General features: G+C 56.4%; 2 protein-coding genes across 3 annotated transcripts; one reads left to right on the forward strand and one right to left on the reverse strand.

Annotated features, from left to right (window-relative positions):
• Nucleotides 1-1,551: 1,551 nt before the first annotated feature.
• On the reverse strand, nt 1,552-17,281 carry MYBL2 (MYB proto-oncogene like 2). 2 transcript variants are annotated; one of them, XM_068700447.1, is made up of 14 exons: nt 17,117-17,281; nt 16,091-16,184; nt 14,922-14,993; nt 14,457-14,549; nt 12,320-12,540; nt 12,005-12,161; nt 10,974-11,243; nt 9,783-10,169; nt 8,325-8,464; nt 7,219-7,318; nt 6,449-6,562; nt 5,780-5,896; nt 4,315-4,461; nt 1,552-2,296 (listed from the first exon to the last, which is right to left on the reverse strand). In XM_068700447.1, exons 1-14 carry the CDS (start codon nt 17,134-17,136, stop codon nt 2,168-2,170), a joined length of 2,061 nt encoding a protein of 686 aa, XP_068556548.1. In that variant the 5' UTR covers nt 17,137-17,281; the 3' UTR covers nt 1,552-2,167. The 2 variants fall into 2 exon arrangements, with proteins under 2 accessions (XP_068556548.1, XP_068556547.1); XM_068700446.1 differs by lacking the exon at nt 17,117-17,281 and adding an exon at nt 16,911-17,061.
• A 31-nt stretch (nt 17,282-17,312) lies between these two features.
• On the forward strand, nt 17,313-19,091 carry LOC137865398 (uncharacterized). Its single transcript, XM_068700449.1, has 2 exons — nt 17,313-17,478; nt 18,064-19,091. The coding sequence occupies exon 2, from the start codon at nt 18,078-18,080 to the stop codon at nt 18,858-18,860; it is 783 nt and encodes a 260-aa protein (XP_068556550.1). The 5' UTR covers nt 17,313-17,478; nt 18,064-18,077; the 3' UTR covers nt 18,861-19,091.
• The last annotated feature ends 1,108 nt before the right edge of the window (nt 19,092-20,199 follow it).

Here is a 20,199-nt window from a genome sequence, read left to right on the forward strand (position 1 = left end):
AAGACCTCTAAGCCCAGAGAGCAGCATCCTCCGTTCCCGCAGAGGAAAGCCAAAAGCCATTGGGAGGTGCTGGAGCTCTGGCCACGCGGCAGTCCCCACGGAGAGCAGTTGTGTGGATGATCTCAATCAAAATTCACAACGCCAAGGGCTCGGAAGAAAATAAGGATCCGCTTGGGATGCGTCCAAGACAATTAGGACAAAAATATCCGGGAGGTGCCCAAAGGCTGGTTCTCCCCTCGCCCCCCAGGCCAAACAGGGATGGATGGTTTTATGATGATTTCTCTTAAAATAACAAGAAAATCCAACCAGCTACAGCCAGGCTTTCAGACAAGTGGTCCCAGCCGTATTTCCAAAGCAAACATTGCAGCACCGAGAACCAGAAATAAAAATGACTTCATGGATTTGCTTTGGCCCAGAGCTTGTAGAAATGAAAAATGAGCCGGGCTCCGAAAACTCCCTTGTTTCCCAGGATCCAAGGTTTTATTAACAAGTTTGTCAGCAAGGATTTTTTGGCTCTGTATTGCCAACGTCAATGACAGCCTGAAACAAGACATCCTCAGCACTCCCCTGTTTTTCCAGCCTGCAAAGGGACTACAGAGAGCGCCCCTAAAGAGGGGAAGGGGCGTGTGGACACCCTTGCTGTGCTGCCATCCTCCTGAGGCACATCTGCCATGAGGCCACTGTTGGCTCCCGGGGGACAGCACCTCACAGAGACCCACGGGCACTCACAGAGCTGTTTGTGTGCCAGTCTGACCAGGGAGCCGCTCCTCAGTGCCTCCAGCAGCTTCCCAGTGCAGCCGTGTGCTGCTCTCATCGCTGCATTTCAGCCTTGGCTACAACAAAAGAAAATTCACCGCAAGGGCAGCACCCACACGGCTCCAGTCCCTGAAGGGAGGAGGACAGCAGAGGCTCTGCTCCACCAGGAGCTCCGCGTGCTGTTCTCCAGCCCACGCTCCCTGCAGCCTCCATCCCCTCTTTCACCCTCCTATCAAGTAGCAAAACATATTCCTGATGAAACCATTGGGGGTGAGAAGCAGCCATTCTCCCCTACGTGGGGAGAAGAAGTCCCACAGGAAACAGATCCCACACAAAAATGCATTTCCTGCTGTGCTATCTTGGCTCTCCTGCCTCCATAACAAGCCCCGAGCCTTTCTGCTCATCACTTGAGCTCAGCCGATCTCACACACCGCGTGTAAGCAGCAGCACTGTTCCTCAGGTCTCCTACAGGCCCAGTCTCCAGCGTTAAGCCCCACCACTTACTGATTTTTGAGTGTTTTGGCCAGCTGGGCCAGCCTCCCCCCAAAGGGGGCACAGAGCCAGGTGGCACCGCCCAGGAGCCGAGGTTTGCAGAGGCTCCTCTGGGCCAGCAGCACCCAGCAGCTGCCCGAGGGCTGCAGTCGCCCCGAGCTGCCCCTCTCCACTCCCTCCCCTTCTCAGGAGCCCCCAAAATGTTGCAGCTGGCAGCGTGCTACCTGGCACAGCGCTGCCACCCTCCGCGCATGGTGAGGCCGCAGGCAGTCGAAGCGAGGCTGAAGGACAGGGTCAGCAGGGTGTTGTTAGCACCATCGTTTATTTCAAGAGGCAGCACAGCCCTGGGAAGAGGCACCCGCTGCTCCCGCCCTGCAGCACAAAGCAGCCCCGCGGGGAGCAGGCGGCCAGCTTCCAACTGCGGGTCACCCCAAAGCACGTCCCCCATGAGAGCACAACGCCTCCCCTGTCCTGGCACACAGGAGAACCTCTCCATCCCCTGGAGAAAGACAGAAGTGGGATGTGAGGCGTGCAGGAACCTTAACAGAAGCCATTCCCGAGGCACCAGAGCAGGCAGGGTGGAATCCAGGCCAACAAGGTCCGTGTCCAGCACCCAGTGCATGTGGGGCGCAGCTTTCTGCCTGCAGAGCCCAGGTCCCACAGGGCGCTCCTGCTGTCAGCTCTCCACCCCTCCCTCGTTTGCCTTTCCGTAATGATTCCAGAACTCGCACCCCACGCTTTAGCCAGCACTTAGCCCAATTTAATACAATGCAGATCTACCTGGGAACAGAGGGAAAAAAATCACCCCTAAAGGCTACGGCCTTGCAGAGGATTTCATTTTCCTCACCCCTCTGTGGTTCCCTCCCCTCCACTCATAAAAGGAATTTAAAAAATAAAATAAAAAGAGCAGAACAATCCTTCATGATAAGATTAAGGTCCTTGATGTGTGGCTTTGTTTCAACATGCCCAAAAATTGGCGTGCTTTCTCCTGCATGAAGAGTTGGTCTCGAGTTCCACCGCAGGCCACCGCTTTCCAAGCTCTGGTCATCTACGGAGGGAAGAGAAAGCAGCTGTAGGACACAGTCATGGGAGAGGAGAGGGCTGGGCACCCTGCTCTGTGTGTCCTAGTGGGACAAGCACCTGTTTTAAAGCAGTGTGTGAAAATAAAACTACCTACTTGCTACCCAATGGAAAATGGAAACCTCTAGCATAGGGAGCACATTTGGCAGTTTCCCAGGTAAGCGCTCCGTTGCAGAACCACCCATGGGTCCCTCAAGGGCTTTCCCTTGCTTGAGTTGAGACCAAAACCCCAAAGCACAACCCCACTAAGCTTTGTTGTGGAGTCCAGAGGGATGAAAGGAATCCAAGACCAGCTTTGGGGTTTATTCCCAACCAGCTCAGTTCCCGCAGGAGCTGCTCAGCCCCAGACCTTGAAGGGTTGGGTTGGGCAGAGACCGTCCACCCTCAGCAGTGGGTGGTGCCTGGAGCTGCAGCACTGCCGGGCCTCTCAGCACGCAGGGAGAGCTGAAAATCATGTGGGCCTCAGGCCCTGCGTGTAAGAAGGGCTCCCACAAGGTGCTTCAGCTTCCCCAGCCTCTGCAAACGCCCTGATAAATGCAGCTGAGAGACGTGCAGTGCCCTGAACTGGAAACAGCCCCTCACGGGCACTGCAAAGAGCCAGAGCTGGACATGCAGCGTCTGCTAACAGCAACGCCCCACACAGCCACAGCACGGCTTTGGGGCTGATTTAGGGTCAGCCCACAGCTAAGTGGGAATAATAAGTAACTGCCACTGCGGGTAGCACTAGGGTGGTACAATAAATCCCAAGAGCCCGGGAACACCACAGGCAGCTCTGCTGTCTTTGGGCAGCAGCATTTCAGTGCACACCTGTACTCTGTCACTGCACAAGCTGCCTTGCTGTCACCCTCAAGTCACTTGCAGAGCTTTATTTATATGGGTCTATTAGCACTCGGAGCAGTACGACCCTGCCTAGGACAGCAGGAGAAATGGAAGTGTTTAAGTAGGGTTTACTTTGAGAAGGGGAAGGAATTACTCTGGCTGAGGAGTACGTATTTGTCAGAAGGAAGCTTTCACAACAGACAGCTCTAATCCAGGGATGGATGCTGTGTTTAGCTGAAGGCAGAGCCAAGGCTGCTCTGAAAAGACAACGCTGCACCTGAGCCCTTCCTGGGATCTGAACCTCTCCCCACACCAGCCCCCAGCTGCAGTTTCACCCCTCACCAGGGCAAACACCTACTTCCATCCTCACCCAAGCTACCTGAGAGCTCTCATGACCTGGCCCAGGCACACCCCTGCAAAAATCATGCCCTTCCCATGTACGGCGCCCTACCCAAACACAGCGGGGATGCACCTCTGCTCTCTGCCTGCAAGTACATCAGCTGGTACCCTGGGGTTTGACAGAGAACACAAGAAACCCTTTATGCCCCAGAGTCAAATACCCATAAGGGCACCAGCCCCTCAGCACGGGGTATGCTGGAGGGGCAAGAAAACAGCACCCACTGGAGCTCTGCAATGCCTCTGCTCAGGTAAGCAGCAGGATAAATGCAGCCTATGCTGCATCACCCAGCCTTCACCACAACTTAGAAATACCCTAAAATCACAGGGGCAGAAAGTACCTTTGTGTTTAGCACTTCTATAGCACCTCACAGAGCTGCTGTGGTCAGAGAAAAAAGATCAACCTGCTGCTGTCCACCCGAGAAGTGCTCACTGGGAAGAGGAAGGTTTACTTCGCTACTGGGTTCCTCATCTAAACTCCTTGATGGACTGGGACGGGATGCAGGTTCACATGAGGAAATCCAGGGCTGCGTAGGCCACTGTTCTGATGAGCCATGGGGCTTTGAGCCCCACAGAAGGGCGGGCTTGCAGAGAGGGGAGGGAGCTGTGGTGTGATGCTACTGCTTCAGTATCCCAAAAGCTGGGTGCCAAGAGACCCTACAGCATACAGATGCTCACACAAGGGCACACAGCGTTCCTCCTGAGCTTGGTCCCAAGGAGGGACAAGGGCTGCACCTCCAGCTCACGGGCAAGAGTGGCTGCAGGGCTTACCGGTGCCGGCGGTCTGAAATGGCTTGGCATCTTCCTGTAGGACATTTTCTCTGACTGCACTTGCACGAAGGCTCTGTTGAGCAAGCCGCAGTCGTTCTTCCTGCTCGAGGAGGAAAAGTTCAGGGACCTCGACAGGAAATTCACAGGCTGCAATGGGAGAGAAAACTGTATGAGGAAAGAAGTCCGTTTGCCCTAACAATGCTGCTATTTGGCCTGGCCAAAAGGCCAGCTAACAAATCCACCACTTCATCCACATGTTCAAAGGCAGGTGGCCGAGCCTGAAATTGATCTTGATGCAAGAAACGAGCAGCTGTGCTCAAACACAGCCTTCATCTCCAGGCAGAAAGGTGCCTCTCACCCTACTGCCAGCCTCGGCAAGGGCTGCCTGAGGGCTCCGAAGACAAGAGCACGTAAGGCTTCTCCCATTTCCCAGGCAGAAAAGCAGCTGGGAGGTCAAACAAGGAGGGAATTTGCACCTACTCCTGCAGGCAGCTTTGTCACCAGGATTTCTATTCACCTAGTGTCTCTCCCCTTCAGGCTGTGATTCATTTCACCTACAGTCCCACACCTTGCCTGCGCTCTGGATCCTGTAGACCCTATGTTAAGTTGCTACTGTCAGAAAAAAAAAGTCTTTCTGTTGCTTTCAAGGGCTAGAGGTCTAAACAGTGCTAAAGTCAGCAAACAAAAGCATCAGTGGTGATGGGAAGAAGCCTACAGCCAAGCCCAGAGAAGTGCTGGGAGAGCAGAACAAGCCCTCTGCTTCAGCAGCACTGAGGCACGGGGCAGCACAGATGCCTGGGAATGCTCTCAGTAACGGCTTGATGCTACAGAACAGCTGCTGGTGGAAGAGCAGCAATCTGCTTCCTCCTTCCTCGCAACAGCACTGCATCGAGGGTTCATCCACTCCCTTGGCTACTCAATTTAGGGAGCCAAAGTGGCCAAGAGTAAGTGATTATCTTCCCCTTCTGATACTGGCCTGCAGGATCAGCTCACTAAACCAGACCCTTGAGGTCAAACAAACATGTGGTGGGATGAGAATGGAGGGGGCCACAATGCATTTAGAGTTCTGGGCACATGGCATGTCAGTGAAACACTTGTGCTTTGGTATTGGAGAACACAAATTATAACAGCCCCTTGCTTCCTCACCTACACGCAGAGCTTGACAACAGCAAGAAGCAGAGCAGCAGCTTCTGCAGCAGCCAAGCAAGGAGGAGAAATAGTGCAGTGCTGGTACCAAGCCCATCTTGCTGCCTTCTTCTTAAAAACCCACCCTAACCTCTCGGGCAGGCGCTCTCCCCCCACAGCTCTCCGGAAAGCTTGTGGAGGATCCTGGACAAGGACTGCAGACCCAACCAGCCCAGATCCGTGTCCAGAGATCCCCTGCTAGAACAGCTCAGCAGCCAAGTTCACCTCTCAGCCCCATTTCAGCCAGACCTCTCCCTGCTCTGCTCACAGCACCCCTCACCTGGGTTCTTTTGAAGCAGATGTTCTTGGGGAGGGCAGGCACGTTCTGTGTCATATCTTCATCCACAATGTCCAGCGCCAGCGACTTCCGCACCTTCTTGATGGGACTCCTGCGCAGCTGGGGGACACAAACACACGTGTCAGCACAAATCAGCTCGGCGACCTCCTCTACTAAGGGCGAGGGTGCACAGCAAGCCCACATCACCCCACATCTGTGTTTTACCAGCACCTCAGGAAGATGTACTGCATCCTTCCCCACCACAGGGCACAGCAGCTTCTAGTGCTCTCCTCGCTGGCACCAAGAGCCACTGATTTAGAAGGGAAAGCCCCTTCCAGCAGGAAGGGAAGGCCACAACACATTTGGCAACTGAGCCTTTGTGTACCAGTCCTCAGCCTCTGGGGAGCCCAGCTTTCCACAAATGCTTCACGAGTTTCTCCTGTACATTAGGAGACAGCACCTCCTAGCACAGATGTGAGTTCAGGCCACACCTCGCAGTATTTCAAGCAGGTCTTAACCTCAGGCACACGAGCAGTCTCGCTGACCAAAAGGTAGCAGCCACACACTGAAAAGCTTTTTGGCATCAACAGGAGGATGAACTCAACCAGCAAAGACACCCCTCAACAACACAGGACAGCCCACAAGCAGATACTGGGTGTTAAACCAGCTCACCCCTTGTTTTCTCTTTTGTTTCTCGGGCTTCACATCATCCTCTATGATCAGTTCGATGCCAGCCTCACTTCGGAGAACTTCTTTCAAGTCTTCTTCCAGGTGAGGAGTCTGGGGCTGGTGTGAGGAGGCAGGAAGAGAGAGCATAGGACAGTCAACATCCGTACACTGAGCACACTTTCTGCTATTCCCTCCACAGACAGCAGGGCCAGAGCAGCCCGCAGGAGCTCCCAGTGAGAAGACAAACATTGCAAACTATTTACTTCCCAGCAGGAAAAGACATGACGAGATTTCTGTTAACCTAACAGATTCACAAGATCTCCATACACAGGAGAATGTCTGACCAGCTAAATCCCAAACATGCCATCAAGAGAGCAGCAAGCCCTGAAGTCGTGTCATACTGAAGCTGCCAGCCCTCAGCACCTGCGTTAAGTTCCCGTCAGAGACCCAGAGACAAAGGCAGATCATTCCCTTGCTCTGCCTCAAGGTCATCAGCAGCCAGCCACTGACTCAAGGGCAGTTTGGGCTGTTTTGGCAGCTCTGCAGAGCAGCCAGAAGTCCTGCCGCTACTGACCACGCCATATTCACTCTGACCAGGGCTCCTTCATCCCTCTCACCTCCGCCTGGCACTACCAGGCTGCACCCTGTTACTGCACAGATGACAGCTGGCTCACAGCTCAGCTGCAACCTACCCCACAGCCCTTTTGTGTTCACCACATGTCCCGGGAGCAAGGCACTGCCAGCAGCGAGCCGCAAACCTGTCTGTTACGTACCAGGGGCCTTATTGGTCCGTATTTCTCCAGGGCGTTTTTGAAAGGCGTGGGGGTGTGCGGCGTGTTGTCCGCCACGTACTTCTGATCTGGCGTGACAAACCTGGCAGTGGAAAGTAGGGAAAAAAAAGGATTAACGTGGCATAAACCACTAAGTAAAGCCCATTCTTCCAAACCCTCTTATTACACGAGTCACCTGCAGTCTCACACAGTGACAGCAGAAACCGTCTGCCTGGCTGGAGCATTAGAGGTTGGACTCAGTGATCTTGAGGTCTCTTCCAACCTAGACAATTCTGTGATTCCTTGGGCATAAGCAGGGCTAACAGGCACCAAGGAGCCTTGAGTAGGGAAAATGTCCTCCAGAAGTACCAACTATGCTGCTCCAGCACCCTCATCAGAAAGCAGGACAACACCTGTGACGCAGGCATCCCAGAGCCCTGCTGGTGGAGCTCCCCAGGGCTAGCCAGGGCTTTGTGCCCAACAGAGCTGGACCAGTGGAAGCCCCTGGGGCACACACTTCGAGCAGCCAGGTCATACCACCGGCATGTGGGAGCTGCTCTGGGTCATGCCAGCTTTGGAACCACAGCCAGCACCTCCACACACGCTGCTGCACCAGTGTAGTAACGTGCAGAGACAAAAATAATTTGCTGTGCTGGCCACCTTCCCTCTCCTGGCTGGTACGGTGCCTTCAGATCGCGGCCCTGGGCTCCCAGAGGTCAGGTGAAGCTGAAGCTGCAGAGATCCAGGGAGGGATCTGAACAGCCCTTGCTGAGGAAGCCCAAATCCCTCCCCTGCTGGCACAGGGCTCGCAGCAGTGTTTCCCAGACAAAGATGTGCACAGAAGGCAGCAGCCCACCCGGCAGCTGAGCACTGCAGTGGTCACTTGGCTGTGGCCCCAACCAGATGGGACACTTGTGGCCTGCAGCTGCGGGGCAACAACTGGCTTTGGGTGCTACACTGATTCAAGGAAATGCCCAGACTGCCCTGCCACTCTCTCGGTGGTGCCAGTACAAGTGCCGTGGGAGGTACGCTTGATTTGAATCAAACTCATGTGAGAAAGGACAATGTTCGGGTATCAGGGAATGGCTGAGGAGAAAGAAAGGACTTACGCTGAGTTTTTCTGGAGCAGAGGGGTCTTGTCCCTGTGCAGCGGGGTGGTGACAATCACCTTCTGACTGCACACAGGCGTGGAGGTCAGAGATGGGTTCTCCAGTTCTAGCGTATCCTGTTTGGTCCAAAAATTTAGGAACTGCACAGCACAAGAAAGAAAGAGTCGCACGGTCAGTCTCAGACTGCCTAACACAAAATCACTTGTCATTATCTCTACTTAAATAAAGTGGGAAGCCTGATATAGGGACAATCCTCCCATACCAAGTGGCACCAGCAGATCTGTTCCAGAAGGAACCAGGACGACTCCTGTATGAGCTGGGACTTGCTGTGGTACCGTCCTGTACGTGGGCACATGCACGAAGGTGCCAGAAGGTGCCTCATAGCTATCAATTTTATTCAGTTCCCAAGAGGAAAAGCAGGTACAACTTTGGGCAGCTACAAGGTGGAGGGGGTCTCTGCTTGCACTGGTCCAGCTAATGCCAAGAAAAGCGGAGAAGGAAAGGTACTGCCTGCACACCAAAATCCTGCTCTGAGCTCAGGCCCTACTCTGCTTTCCCTGTTCCTGCTGGCCCCGCATTCAAGGTCCACCTGAACTTGGTTGTCAGTGTCCTGTGGTGCTCTCCCTTGTGCCACCAAGGGCTGCAGAAACAGCAGCAATACAACAGCTTGGCAGGCTTAGCCAGCGAGTGGCCCAGGGAGATGGGTTCTGAATGACAGCAGCTGCGGGAGCTGTGCTGGGTGACTTATCCTGTTTTACAGGCAGAACTCCACCACATCAACGCAGAAGTCAGGATGTTTGAATGTCACAGTGCTTCAGCAAGGTGTTTTGGGGGAAACCACGCACGCACATGTGCAGACATTGTAAGAACAATGGTAAAATGGAACACTGCTGAGTTTGTTTTGCAACAAAGATAAGGCCCAGAAGCATTTTCCCAAGCACAGCAACTCAAAGACGTGCACCAGCATGTGCTGCCCAGCCTGGGTGGATGATTTAGCTGGAAATACCCCGGGACAGCCACCTGCACTGCTGCCACACTGCTACCCCGCTGCCAGGGCAGTTATGCCCTGCACGGAGCAACCCAGAGACAGAAGCAGCACACAGGAGTGGATCTGCACAGTGCTGTTCCTTCCTCGTAGCAGCCCTGTCCATCGCTCAGGGCTCTCCCTGTGCTGCAAGTGCTCCTGCTGAGGCCAACACAGGCTGCTGCTCCCGGGGAAAGGGCAGCGCTGCAGCCAAGCAGTGCCAGAAGGCAGCTCTGCACCCTGCTCTACCAGGAAGGTGCACACACACCCCGTGCACTGGCACTGCCTCGGCCCAGGGAGGAGAAACACAAAGCTGGCAGAGCTGATGGGAACACACAGCACAGAGGCAAGCAGGTGAAGTGTTGCCATGCTCACTGGGTCACAAACAAGCCCACGCAGAGGAGCATGGGCTGGCCTGTGCTGCTGCTCCTTACCTGAGAGGGGGAGAAGGGCAGCGTCTTGACAGGGGTGCTCTTGGGCGTCATGCTGTTGCAGGAGTCGAGGAAGGAGAGGCTGGTGCTGGGGGCGTTCTCCGTGACGGGGGAGAGGGAGATCTTCCTCTTCTTCTGCCTCTTCAGCACGGAGGGCGGAGTGCCAAAGCTCACCTCCGCGTGCGGGGAGATGGGGATGAGCTCCCCCTTGCTGCTCTTGCTGAGGTCGGAGATGGTGTGGCCATCCAGGCGGTACTCGGTGACGTTGGGCAGGGACGGCGTTGGCTTGCTGGGCGTCTGCCTCACGGGGCTGCTGCTGCTGCTGCTGCTGCCAGCGGAGGGCTCCTCGGGCAGGTCAAACTGGGTCAGGTCACACCACCCGTCTGGGTCCTGCGCACAAAGGAAGCCCTCAGCAACCGCCTGGGGAAGGAGGGCTGAGCAGCTGAGTGGTGCAGCTGCAGAGATCAGCCAAGAGGGGAAACAAGCAGGTGTGTGAGACTCCAACAGCTTTTGCGAGGAGCCTGGCTAGAGAGGAGCTCAAGCCTTCCTCCCCTCTGCCGTCAGCACAGCTGAGAAGCAGGGCAGGGAACGGATCCAGCTGAAAGTTGTGGTTTGCAAGGGGCAGGTTTTTTTATTTGCGCTAGGTTGGTTTCTCAGCTCGTCTCACAGCACAGCTGCACTTACAGCTGCCTCTGCACACAGGGGACAACCAGAAGTGGCTAGGGACAGGGGCTGCATGACACAACTGTCACCGAACTACAGGCTTGGTCACCGCAGTACCGTGGAGACAGAGCCCTGATGTAAAGCACACTGCTGGAACCAGATCAAAAATAGCCAGACCCATCACAGCTCAGCCCCATCGATACCCAAACTACCACAGAGGCAGGCCTCTAAGGACCCACAAATGGGCCATTAAGCCCTGGGCACAGTCTTCCATCTCCTTTACACCTGCAAAGTGAATGTTTCCCTGATAATCATCTCATAAACCTGGCTGCAAAGACATTGCCCGTTATACATCACCAGAGCATTTTGCTGCCTTCAAGGCCAGCCAGAAGGAATCCCCCCAGCCCTGCTCAGGACGCCCATGGCGATGAGCAAGGGGACAAAGTAAATTCATCAACAGGAACGGTGTGGAAATTAGGCCCTACCACGGCCACCATCCATTAGCCAGAGGAGCAAGTGTCTGTTACTTACGGATTCAATCATGTCCAGAGCCTCACTGAAGGCGGGCACAGAAGTCGGGCACAAGTAGTTGGTGGCTTCGACAACCCACTTGTACGGTGACGGGACACACGCGGGGTCCTCCTCAGGCACCACGTCATCTGGGGTCCCCTCGCCGTTGTGCTCTGCCAGGTCAGCAGCTGGCAGCTCCGAGGGCAGCTCCTGCAAGCCTGTCACCTCCTCGTCACTGACGTCCTCTTCCTTTATTTCTGAGACATCGACCGGCCAGTTCGGCAGGACGCTCTGCTCACCAAGAAGAAAGAAAGCCCAGCCGTTAGCAGGAAGAGAGCGAAGTCAAGGCCTGGGGACAGGAGCACGGATCCCGGGACCCATTCATCTCCTGCCTTCATACCAGCCTTTCGACTCGTCTCACATCCCTATTCTCCCTCACTCTGTCCCATACAGCATCTGAAAGAGGACTCTATCCAACTTAATCAGCACAGAACTGCTTAATTGAATATTTCTCTTAACGGTATCTCAGGGGGAAGTCAAATGCAGGCTGAGCAGGTAGCAGTAATTCTGCATTTCCTGCTTCCCGAGAGTCCACCTTTAAAAACTGCATGCTTTCTTCACAGAAATAATTATGTGTAATCACTTTCCGCCTCTAAAGCAGGGAGGGAACACAACACCTCTTCTCCATGCCCCCCTCACCGCACCATCTGGAGCAGCCTCTCCCACCAGCAACAGCACAATGGAGCCAAAAAATATCTTCAGACTCTCCAACAGCCTTGACACTGGGGGTGGCAAGATAACGACAGCACAAGCAGACTGCTGTCCTCCACTTGGATAACACGCTCGGGCACACGTTATGCCTCTAGCTCCCAGAGGGGGAGACCTGTCAAGAGTCAGTGTCTCGGAGAAGGCTGGGGGAAGGCACAGACTCCACACAGACACCAGGCTGTGCTGAAGGCAGCTTTAGAAGCAGCAGGAGGGTGGCCGAACAGCTCTGATGCCCGTTAGCAGAGCTGAGGACAGACCCGAGTGCCCACGTGCTGCCATGGTACCTGGCTCCCAGCTCTCGATCCACTTTGGCTCTCCTTGTCATCCACCTCCACGAGCAAGTACAGCGGCTTGGACTCCTTCGTGTCATTGAGGAAGCCGCCCGTGTCCACCTTGCGCTTGATGGTGGAGTTCCAGTGATTCTTCACAGCATTGTCGGTCCTGCAAAGCAAGTGGCAGAAAACAAGCCACCGTCAGGCACAGCTTTAAAGCACAGCTAAGAGCTCCTGGGAGCTCCCCAGCCCCAGCTGGTGAGCCCAGCGCGTGGATCTCCACCGGCCACCCAGCTGCGAAGGTGCCAGTGAGCAAAGAGGTCCTACCTCCCAGGCAGCAGCTTGGCAATCTCAGCCCAGCGATTCCCCAGGACTTTGTGGGCCTCAAAGATGATGCGATCCTCCTCCTCTGTCCATGAGGACTTCTTCACCTCAGGGTTCAGGTGGTTGTGCCAGCGCTCCCGGCACTGCTTCCCTAACCGCCCTTTCAGGTGCTTGGCTATCAGAGTCCACTGTTTGGTGCCATATTTTTTAACCAGTTCAATTACCTTTGAAAAGAGCGGGAGGGAAATAAGGGAACGGAACAAAGGAGGGGAGGGTCAATACAGTCATCTTCAGGCTTTGCTTTCCACCTGTATGGGGACCGGGGAAGGGCAGACAGAGAAGGACCCCTTAGGGAAAAAGCTGGAGGGACTCAGCACTGATAGGCAGGTGAACACTTCTGTGAGCAAAACCCAGCCGTGTTTCTGAAGGGAGCTGTTTTCATGCAGCCCCTTTGCCACATGACACCTACAAACACAGGCGACAGCTCACAGAGAACTGGGATGGAGATGGGCAGGTGCAGGGGGTGCAGAACAAGCGTCAAGTCCCACACACACCCCCAAGGCTCCTCCGTCCTCCCTCCTCCCGAGACCTTGGCTGCGTGGAGGCAGTCCCCACCAGCTCTGCACTGCTCTGCCTGCAGGGACAGCATGGCACAGCCCCCTGTAACACAGGGTGCCACCCTCAGGACATGCCAGGGCCCACTCCACTAACATCAGGACGCATGGTGCAAGCTCCAAAGCAGAAACGGGCAATATTCACATAAAAGCCATCCGCTTTGCTACTTCCCCTTCACCTGGGGCTTTGTCACTTCTGCCTGAGGTTCACTGCAGATGTTTCTGGGAGGGGAACCTGTTCTGGTTGCCCTGAAATACATCCATGCACCAGTCAGGGCAAATCACTACCATGTAACCTGCTGCCTGTAACACTGAGTCTGCCAAAATCCTACAGAGGAGGCCAGGCGGCTCTAAAGAGGCATTTTCACCCTGCCCAGCTGAGCCTAGCTCAAAGGGTTCATAATTAACAACCCTGCTGCAGGCCGACTGTCCGGGGCAGACAAACAGGCCAAAGGTACCGAGATACGGCACAACCCAAGGAGCTGGGGAGGCTGCAGAGAAAAGCTCCAGGCTGTTTCAGGTTGAGCAGAAGGCTGGAGCCCAGCCTTGCCACGATGGTAGGGGGCATCAAGAATAAGTTGCATGGCAGTTGGGACATGACAGGGCAAGGGGAGAACAGGCAGCAGCGGTCGGAAGGTGGGAGGGCACCGTGATAAGCTTCCTCAAGAAGCGTTTGATATAACATGTGGATAGGAAGTCCGGGCTGCAGAAGGGACCACAGCAGCCTGTAGCAGGAGTGAAATGGGAAGACATGGGAGAGCAGGAGCGTTACAGAAAAAACGATAAACTAGGAAATGTTGCTTCAGAAAGCACATGACTAGGAATAATTTTCAAATTTTCTTAGGCACATAGAGATGATGTGGGACTAAGCTAGCCACTCCTGGTTCACTCCTGAATTGGCAGAGAGGAACACTCTCAGAAGTCACAGTTTACCTGGCCAGTATTAGAGATCCGCTTTAGGCTGTTTGTAGCACACAAAAAGCCAGTTTTATTTTCTCTCAGGTCCAACATGGCCAGGTCAGGCAGAAATCTACCAGCAGCTGGATGAATCAATTCCCTGTTCTGCTCTCTCCCTTGCCAGCCTGCTACAGCAGCGCAGTGTGAAACAGAGAGAGCGTTTAGGAGGAGACTTCACTCAGAAGGTGGTGAGGCCCTGGCACGGGCTGCCCTGAGAGAGGCTGTGGGTGCCCCATCCCTGGAGGTGCTCAAGGCCAGGCTGGACAAGGCCGTGGCCAACCTGATGCAGTGGGTGGTGTCCCTGTCCACAGCCAGGGGTTGGAGTTAGGTGATCTTTGAGGTCCCTTCCAACCCGAGCCATTCTATGATTAGCTGAAGAGGCCTAGAGCTGCTTCTGCTCATCACAGCCACAGCTGCGTTAGGCTGCTCAGGACAGCTCAGAGTTCTGCCCTGGTGGGTACCACCACTGGGAAGAACCACCCGCTGTATTCAAGGAAGACTTGCAGGTCTGACACCTCTGCCCTCTCCACAGAGGGTCACGGCTCAGCCCCTGCCCTCCCTGGGCTTACCTTTTGGTCCTCCTCTTTGGTCCAAGGGCCCTTAACCAAGTCCGGGTTCAACACCCTCAGCCACCGGTACTGGCACTGCTGGTCGCTGCGGTTCTGGGGAAAGGAATCAGAGTAGCCATACATCAGGCTGGAGGCTCCAAAAGGCCCTGTAACAGCATCCCCCACACACACAGCCTGCCCCCTGGAAAACCTGCAGATGCACAGAGAAGGCATACTATGACTACTGGGCATGGAAGGCAGGGACAGGAACCTCAGTTTCTCATCCCAGCTCCAACAGACGTGCCCTTGAAAGTCCTCTAAGCAAGAAATGTCTCCCTGCCCTGAAGGAGCACCGATTTCTTTGACAGTAGCAGCCACAGAACAGAGTCCCACTGCAAGAGGCATTGCACACAGAGAACCAGCGCCCTGAGCACAAGAAACAACATGCAAACACTACAATTCCCAACCGGGCAAGGGGTCACTTACAGGAAAGTGACTGGCCAGGAACTTCCAGTCATTCTGCCCGTAATGTCTTACTAACATCTTCAGCTGCTCATCCTGCAAAGAACAAAGACATCCACTTTCACATACACTGAGGCAAAACATGCCACAGGCACTCCTGGGCTGACAGCATCAAGAGAACAATCTAGGGGTTTTTAACTGTCCAGGTGTGTGTGTCTGCTTTACGGGGAGGAACGTGGCTCTCACTGCCCTTTCGCAGCACCTTGGTGCATGGAGCCCAGCTGTTTGGCTCAGGGCTCTGAGAGAGGGTGTGGACAACAAGAGCTGAGCACAAAACATCAGCTTAGTCGCTGCGGTCACCTCCAGGCCCACCTCATCTCCATCCCAGGGCAGTTTGGCTCAAACTACACGGCCAGGGCTTATCCAGCCCCAGTACACCCCTGACCAGGCAGCCCGTCTCCCAACTCAGACACTGCTTTTGCCTGGCCAAAGAAACCAACCGTTGGAAGTGCATCACCACCGGCCAGACGGCCTGCTGCTTTCCTGCACTGAGAGTCTCTACATCTTCTTTCTCGTACACCCTGTCACTGCCCAGGTTTGCCTACTCTTACCACTCACACAAAGCCTGCTACAGGCTTCCTTCCCTGTGTGTTCTGGCTGGGCAAAGGTAAGAAATAATTCCCTGTCCTCTGCACAAAGACCACTCTCACACATGTTCAGCCTCCAAGGGAGATAGAACATTTTGTAGTTTTCACACAAAACACGAGGTTTATGGAGGAACTGGGGAGGAGGGTAGAAAACACCCCAAACAGTTTCAGGCTTCCAGCCAGAACAACTAAGCCATGACCCTAACAGTCTCAGCACTCCCTGCTTTAGCTGCAGGGAAGGGAGGGCACGTCCACTGTGTGAATCATCTCACTGAAGACCTCAGCCATCCTCCAGGGCCCCACTGGAGAACTACAGGCAGCTGACGCCTCACTCAAGGCTGAGGCGTGGAAGCAGTGAGAGCCCTTGCTCTCCAGGCTGTACTTCAAACTCACCTGGGCTTCTTCTCACTAAGACCTGAGGCACACGGCCTTCTCCAGCAGCGAGACGTGAGCTGGGGCTGCAGCCAGCAGGCGAGGACTGGGATGGAGGAGCACAGCTGCACGCCCCAAACACCTGCCCTCGGCGAGCGCCAGGCTCTCACTCACCTCCTCTTGCGTCCACTTGACTTTGCACCTGCCGTCCCGCTGCTCCGGCACGTCCGAGTCGGTGTCCTGGCAGTGCAGCTCATCTTGCTCCTCGCTGCCGAAACAAACAGGGTGCTGCTGAGAGAACTGCAGCAGGGGGAGAGCAGCCACGGTATGTGGAGCCCCAGACTCCCCTCCAGACCCCCCCAGGCTGAGCCCTGTCACCTCAGGCCTTCCCCAGGCCATAAAGGGGACCCTGCAGACCCCAGCAGGCGCTTTGCCACTCTCTGAGGAGCCAGGGAGCTTCTCCCAGCCCCTGTCCCTGCCTGAGGGCCGTGCCCAGGGGCTGGCCCTGCTCCCCTCCTCAGACTGGGGGGGGGGGGGGGGGCGGCGCAGCAGCAAGGAGCTGCTGTCACCATGCTACCAATGGGGGGGGGGGGGGGGGGCAAACCCAGGGCCCAGATCCCCCATTTACCCCACATTTACCTCAGATTTCACTCCTTTTACCCCCCATTTACTCCCATTTACCTCATATTTCACTCCTTTTACTCCCCATTTACCCCCCATTTCCCCCCCATTTACCTTACATTCGCACCATTTACCCCCCATTCACCTCATATTTACCCCATTTACCTCACATTTGCTCCTTTTACCCCCCCCATTTACCCCCATTCACCTCATATTTCCCCCATTTATCCCCCATTCACCTCCCATTTCCCCCATTTACCCCCATTTCCCCCACATCCCCCCTCACCCCCCCCACCCCCTAATAACCCCACTCCCCCTCACCCACCTCCCCCCCCCCCCCTCATTCCCCCCCCCATTCCCCCCATAGACCCACGCCACGCCGCCGAGGGACCCCGGGCGGGCGGGGGGGTGCCCGGTCCGTCTGTCCGCCGGCAGCTCCGTCTGTCCGTCCATCCGCCCGCCCGTGCCGGCCTCAGGCCGCTCCCCGAGCCCGGCGGGAAGGCGGCCCCCAGGGGGACACGGCGTGGAGGGGGGGGGGGACACACAAGGACAGGGACACAGCGCGGGGACACCACTCACCCGCGGCTGCGGCGCGCCATGGCGGGGTCGGGCCGGGCCCGGCGCTTCTGCCTTTTACTTTTTTTTCCCCTTTTCCCCCTTTTTTTTTTTTTCCTATCTCGCGCCAACGGCGGCCCCCCCCCGCGCGGGGCCGGGCCGCGCCTGCGCGCCGCCGCCTCACAAAGAGGCGCGCGCGGGAGGGCGCCCGCCCGCTTCAACCCCCCCCCCCCCACGCGTGTCCGCGCCCCCGGGCGGGCACAGACCGAACGGCACCCGCTGGGGGGGGGAGGGGGGCGTTAATTAATTAATTAATTGATTAGCAGGGGTATAACATCGTGAGGAGCAAGGGCGGGAGGCGCGGATCGAGGGCGGCTGCGCTGAAGGCAAGTGGCGCTTTGTATTTCCCGGGCGCGTTCTCTTAAGGGGCGGGGGGGCTGAGAGGGAGCTCATTCTCCAGGCTGGCCTTTTTAAAGCGAGTTTAGGCGCTTTCTGCCTCAGTTTTTAAAGGGTTTGGGGGCAGAGGGTGACTTCTGGCTGCCTCTGACCCCCTCAGCGGGTGGCACGGTCGCGCAGTGCCCTGCGCCCTGCCCTCACCCTACAAAAACCCCACAAAGCATCCTTCGCCCCCAGCACCCCCAGGGCGTGAGGAGGCTGCCCGAGGTCCCCAAACCCCAAAAAAATGAAGCTAAGAGCAGCACTGTGCAAGCTGAAGCTGCCAAAAAGCAGCTCTGAGGGTGCTCCCCCAGCCCACTGAGGAGGATATAGGGCTGGGTGGGATGAGCCGCTCCCCCATTGCTGACACCATTACAGACCCTATAAATGGCTTGTGGGGTGCTGGTGTCACACTGTGGGGTGGGTGCCCACTGCCCTGACCCACCACAGCTCCTCGGTGGGACCAAGGGCTGGGTTTGGCAGTGGGAGCAGTGATGCAGCCCCACGGCTCCCCCACAAACACTTTATTCTGACAGCGATACCCGGCACCATGCTGTCCACCAAGAGGCGCAGCACCAGCATCCTGACCCTAAAGGAAATCCTGGAAAATGGGTTCGTGGCAGCACCCCCCGGGTGCACCCACCCTTCTCCCGTCTGCAGTTACTACGCGGACTCCGGCAGCGCCTCGAGACCGAGCACCTTGGAGCTTCTGGTGGACTTGGAGAGCGTGACAAAGAGCAGCTCCCTGTGCGTCCTGAAGCAGCCAGAGGTGCTGGGCAGCTGCGTGAAGCCTGACCCGCACAGCCTGACCCAGGGCAGCTCCGACATCAGCCTCGTCTGCTTCTGCAAGACTCCCTACAGCCACGCTGCCTCCGACCTCTCCGGGCTGCCCAGCCAAGCCGGCTGCCTGATGGACGTGGCGTCACACAACACTTCCACGCCGTGCAAGAAAGAAAAGCACCCCAAGCTGCTGGAGAGCTTGCTTTCCAAGAGCACTGAGCACCTGAGCGACTCCTCAACCCCTGGCAAGCCTCCAGGACCCCGCTGGGAGATCTCAGAAATAAAAGCCCCCCTGGACACCAGCCTGTTCCTTGACACGAGCACCGAGGAGCTGAGGTTACTGGGGTGCTCCAAGCCGGACACGCCATCCCTGGAGACCTCCGTCGTCATTCCTCTGACCTGGCCCGGTGCCTTCAGGAGGCACCCGGCCCTGCCCCACAGCTCTGCCACCCACGAGGCCCAGCTGAGCGATCTGGAGCCCAGCTCTGTGTTTGCACACCCAGCCCTGTGCTGCTGCTGCTGCCGGGGCTCCAGACCCGAGACGCTGCCGTGAGCTGCCCCGCTGGTGAATCCCGTGGGGTGCAGGCAGGTCGTGCCGGACCACCGGAGCCCCACAGCTTGCTGGTGAGGCACCGAGGTGATGCTCGGCATCCCCCAGCTGGAGCCAGATTTTAGGGGAAAGGGCTCAGGACGCTACCAGCTGGCAGCACCCCGAGAGCTCCCCGTTCCTCCCATACGGTTTTCCTTTGTATTAATGCAATAAAGATTAAAGTTTTTCCTCCTCCGCCTGCTCTCTCGCTCTCTGTGCCCAACGGGGTGCACCCAAACCCCCTCCAACCCTCACCCCCACCCCGCGGGGCTTATCCGGGGGCACCGGGGGGCCCCGGGCCCGGCTCCAGCGCCTCCTCCTCCCCCCTGCGGGCCGCAGCCCGGCCGCCTCCCCCCCCAGCCCCGGGAGCGGAGCCCACGAAGTGTCCGGGCCCGGGGCCGCCCCCGCCGCCGTTACCTCGCTGCTGGCCCCGGGGGGGGAGCGGAGAAGGAGGGGAAGCAGCGGCCGGGGCCCTGCCCCGCAGCCCGGCCCGGGGCCGGCCGCTGCCCGCGGGGAGCTGGGGCGAGGGAGGCGGCGGGGCTGGGGATCCCTCTTCTGGCACGAGGGGAGAAGCACAGCCCGAGCTGCGCTCACCCAGCTCGGCCGCTTCCATGTCCCCCTTCCTTCCAAAGGTGTGCTTGCCCCCAGCTTGCACCTCTGCTTTGTCTTTTTCCCCTTCTCCAGTAGGTGCTGCCAGGAGACACGGAGAATGTCTCGTTAAAACCAGCTTTCCCGGAGCACTTAGAGGTTGAAAAAAAAAAACCACAATATGCAGCCTTCCGCCTCTTTCAGGGATAAATGGAAGGCGAAGTGATAAAACACTCCGTGAGAGAGCAGAGGAAAAAGGGGAAAGTAACTTGCACCCAGCTTCTCTGAAGTGCAGCGATAATTTCATTGATGTGTTACACCTGGGGTGAGCTGGGCGCCTAACTGGCCCTTGGCCCAGCTTCACCTCTTGAAAGCCTTCACCTGTTTGAACTCCTTCAAAATTGTGCTGTCAACCAGCAAGGTGCATGTGTCATGTTTTCGTGAGCAAAGCAAACACCTCTGTTTTCAGAATAACAGTTTGAAACACCTCCAGAGGGACAAAGAGACGGTTTTGCAAAAGAGAAGGCAGCTAGCTACTGCCTCTGCACGTACTTCACGCTAGTGGTTTTGGCCCAAAAAAAACTTCATTCACTGAAAAATTCTGTTCTTCTACTTCACTGTTAGAACAGCACAACAGACAAACAACAGACAAACAGCTGCTTGTCTTCTCTGGCTGCTCCGATGACTTTTTAACTAAAAAACATGTTGGGACATC

The sequence above is a fragment of the Anas acuta genome, chromosome 16, assembly GCF_963932015.1.
Source record: "Anas acuta chromosome 16, bAnaAcu1.1, whole genome shotgun sequence".
NCBI classification, from domain to species: Eukaryota; Metazoa; Chordata; class Aves; order Anseriformes; family Anatidae; genus Anas; species Anas acuta.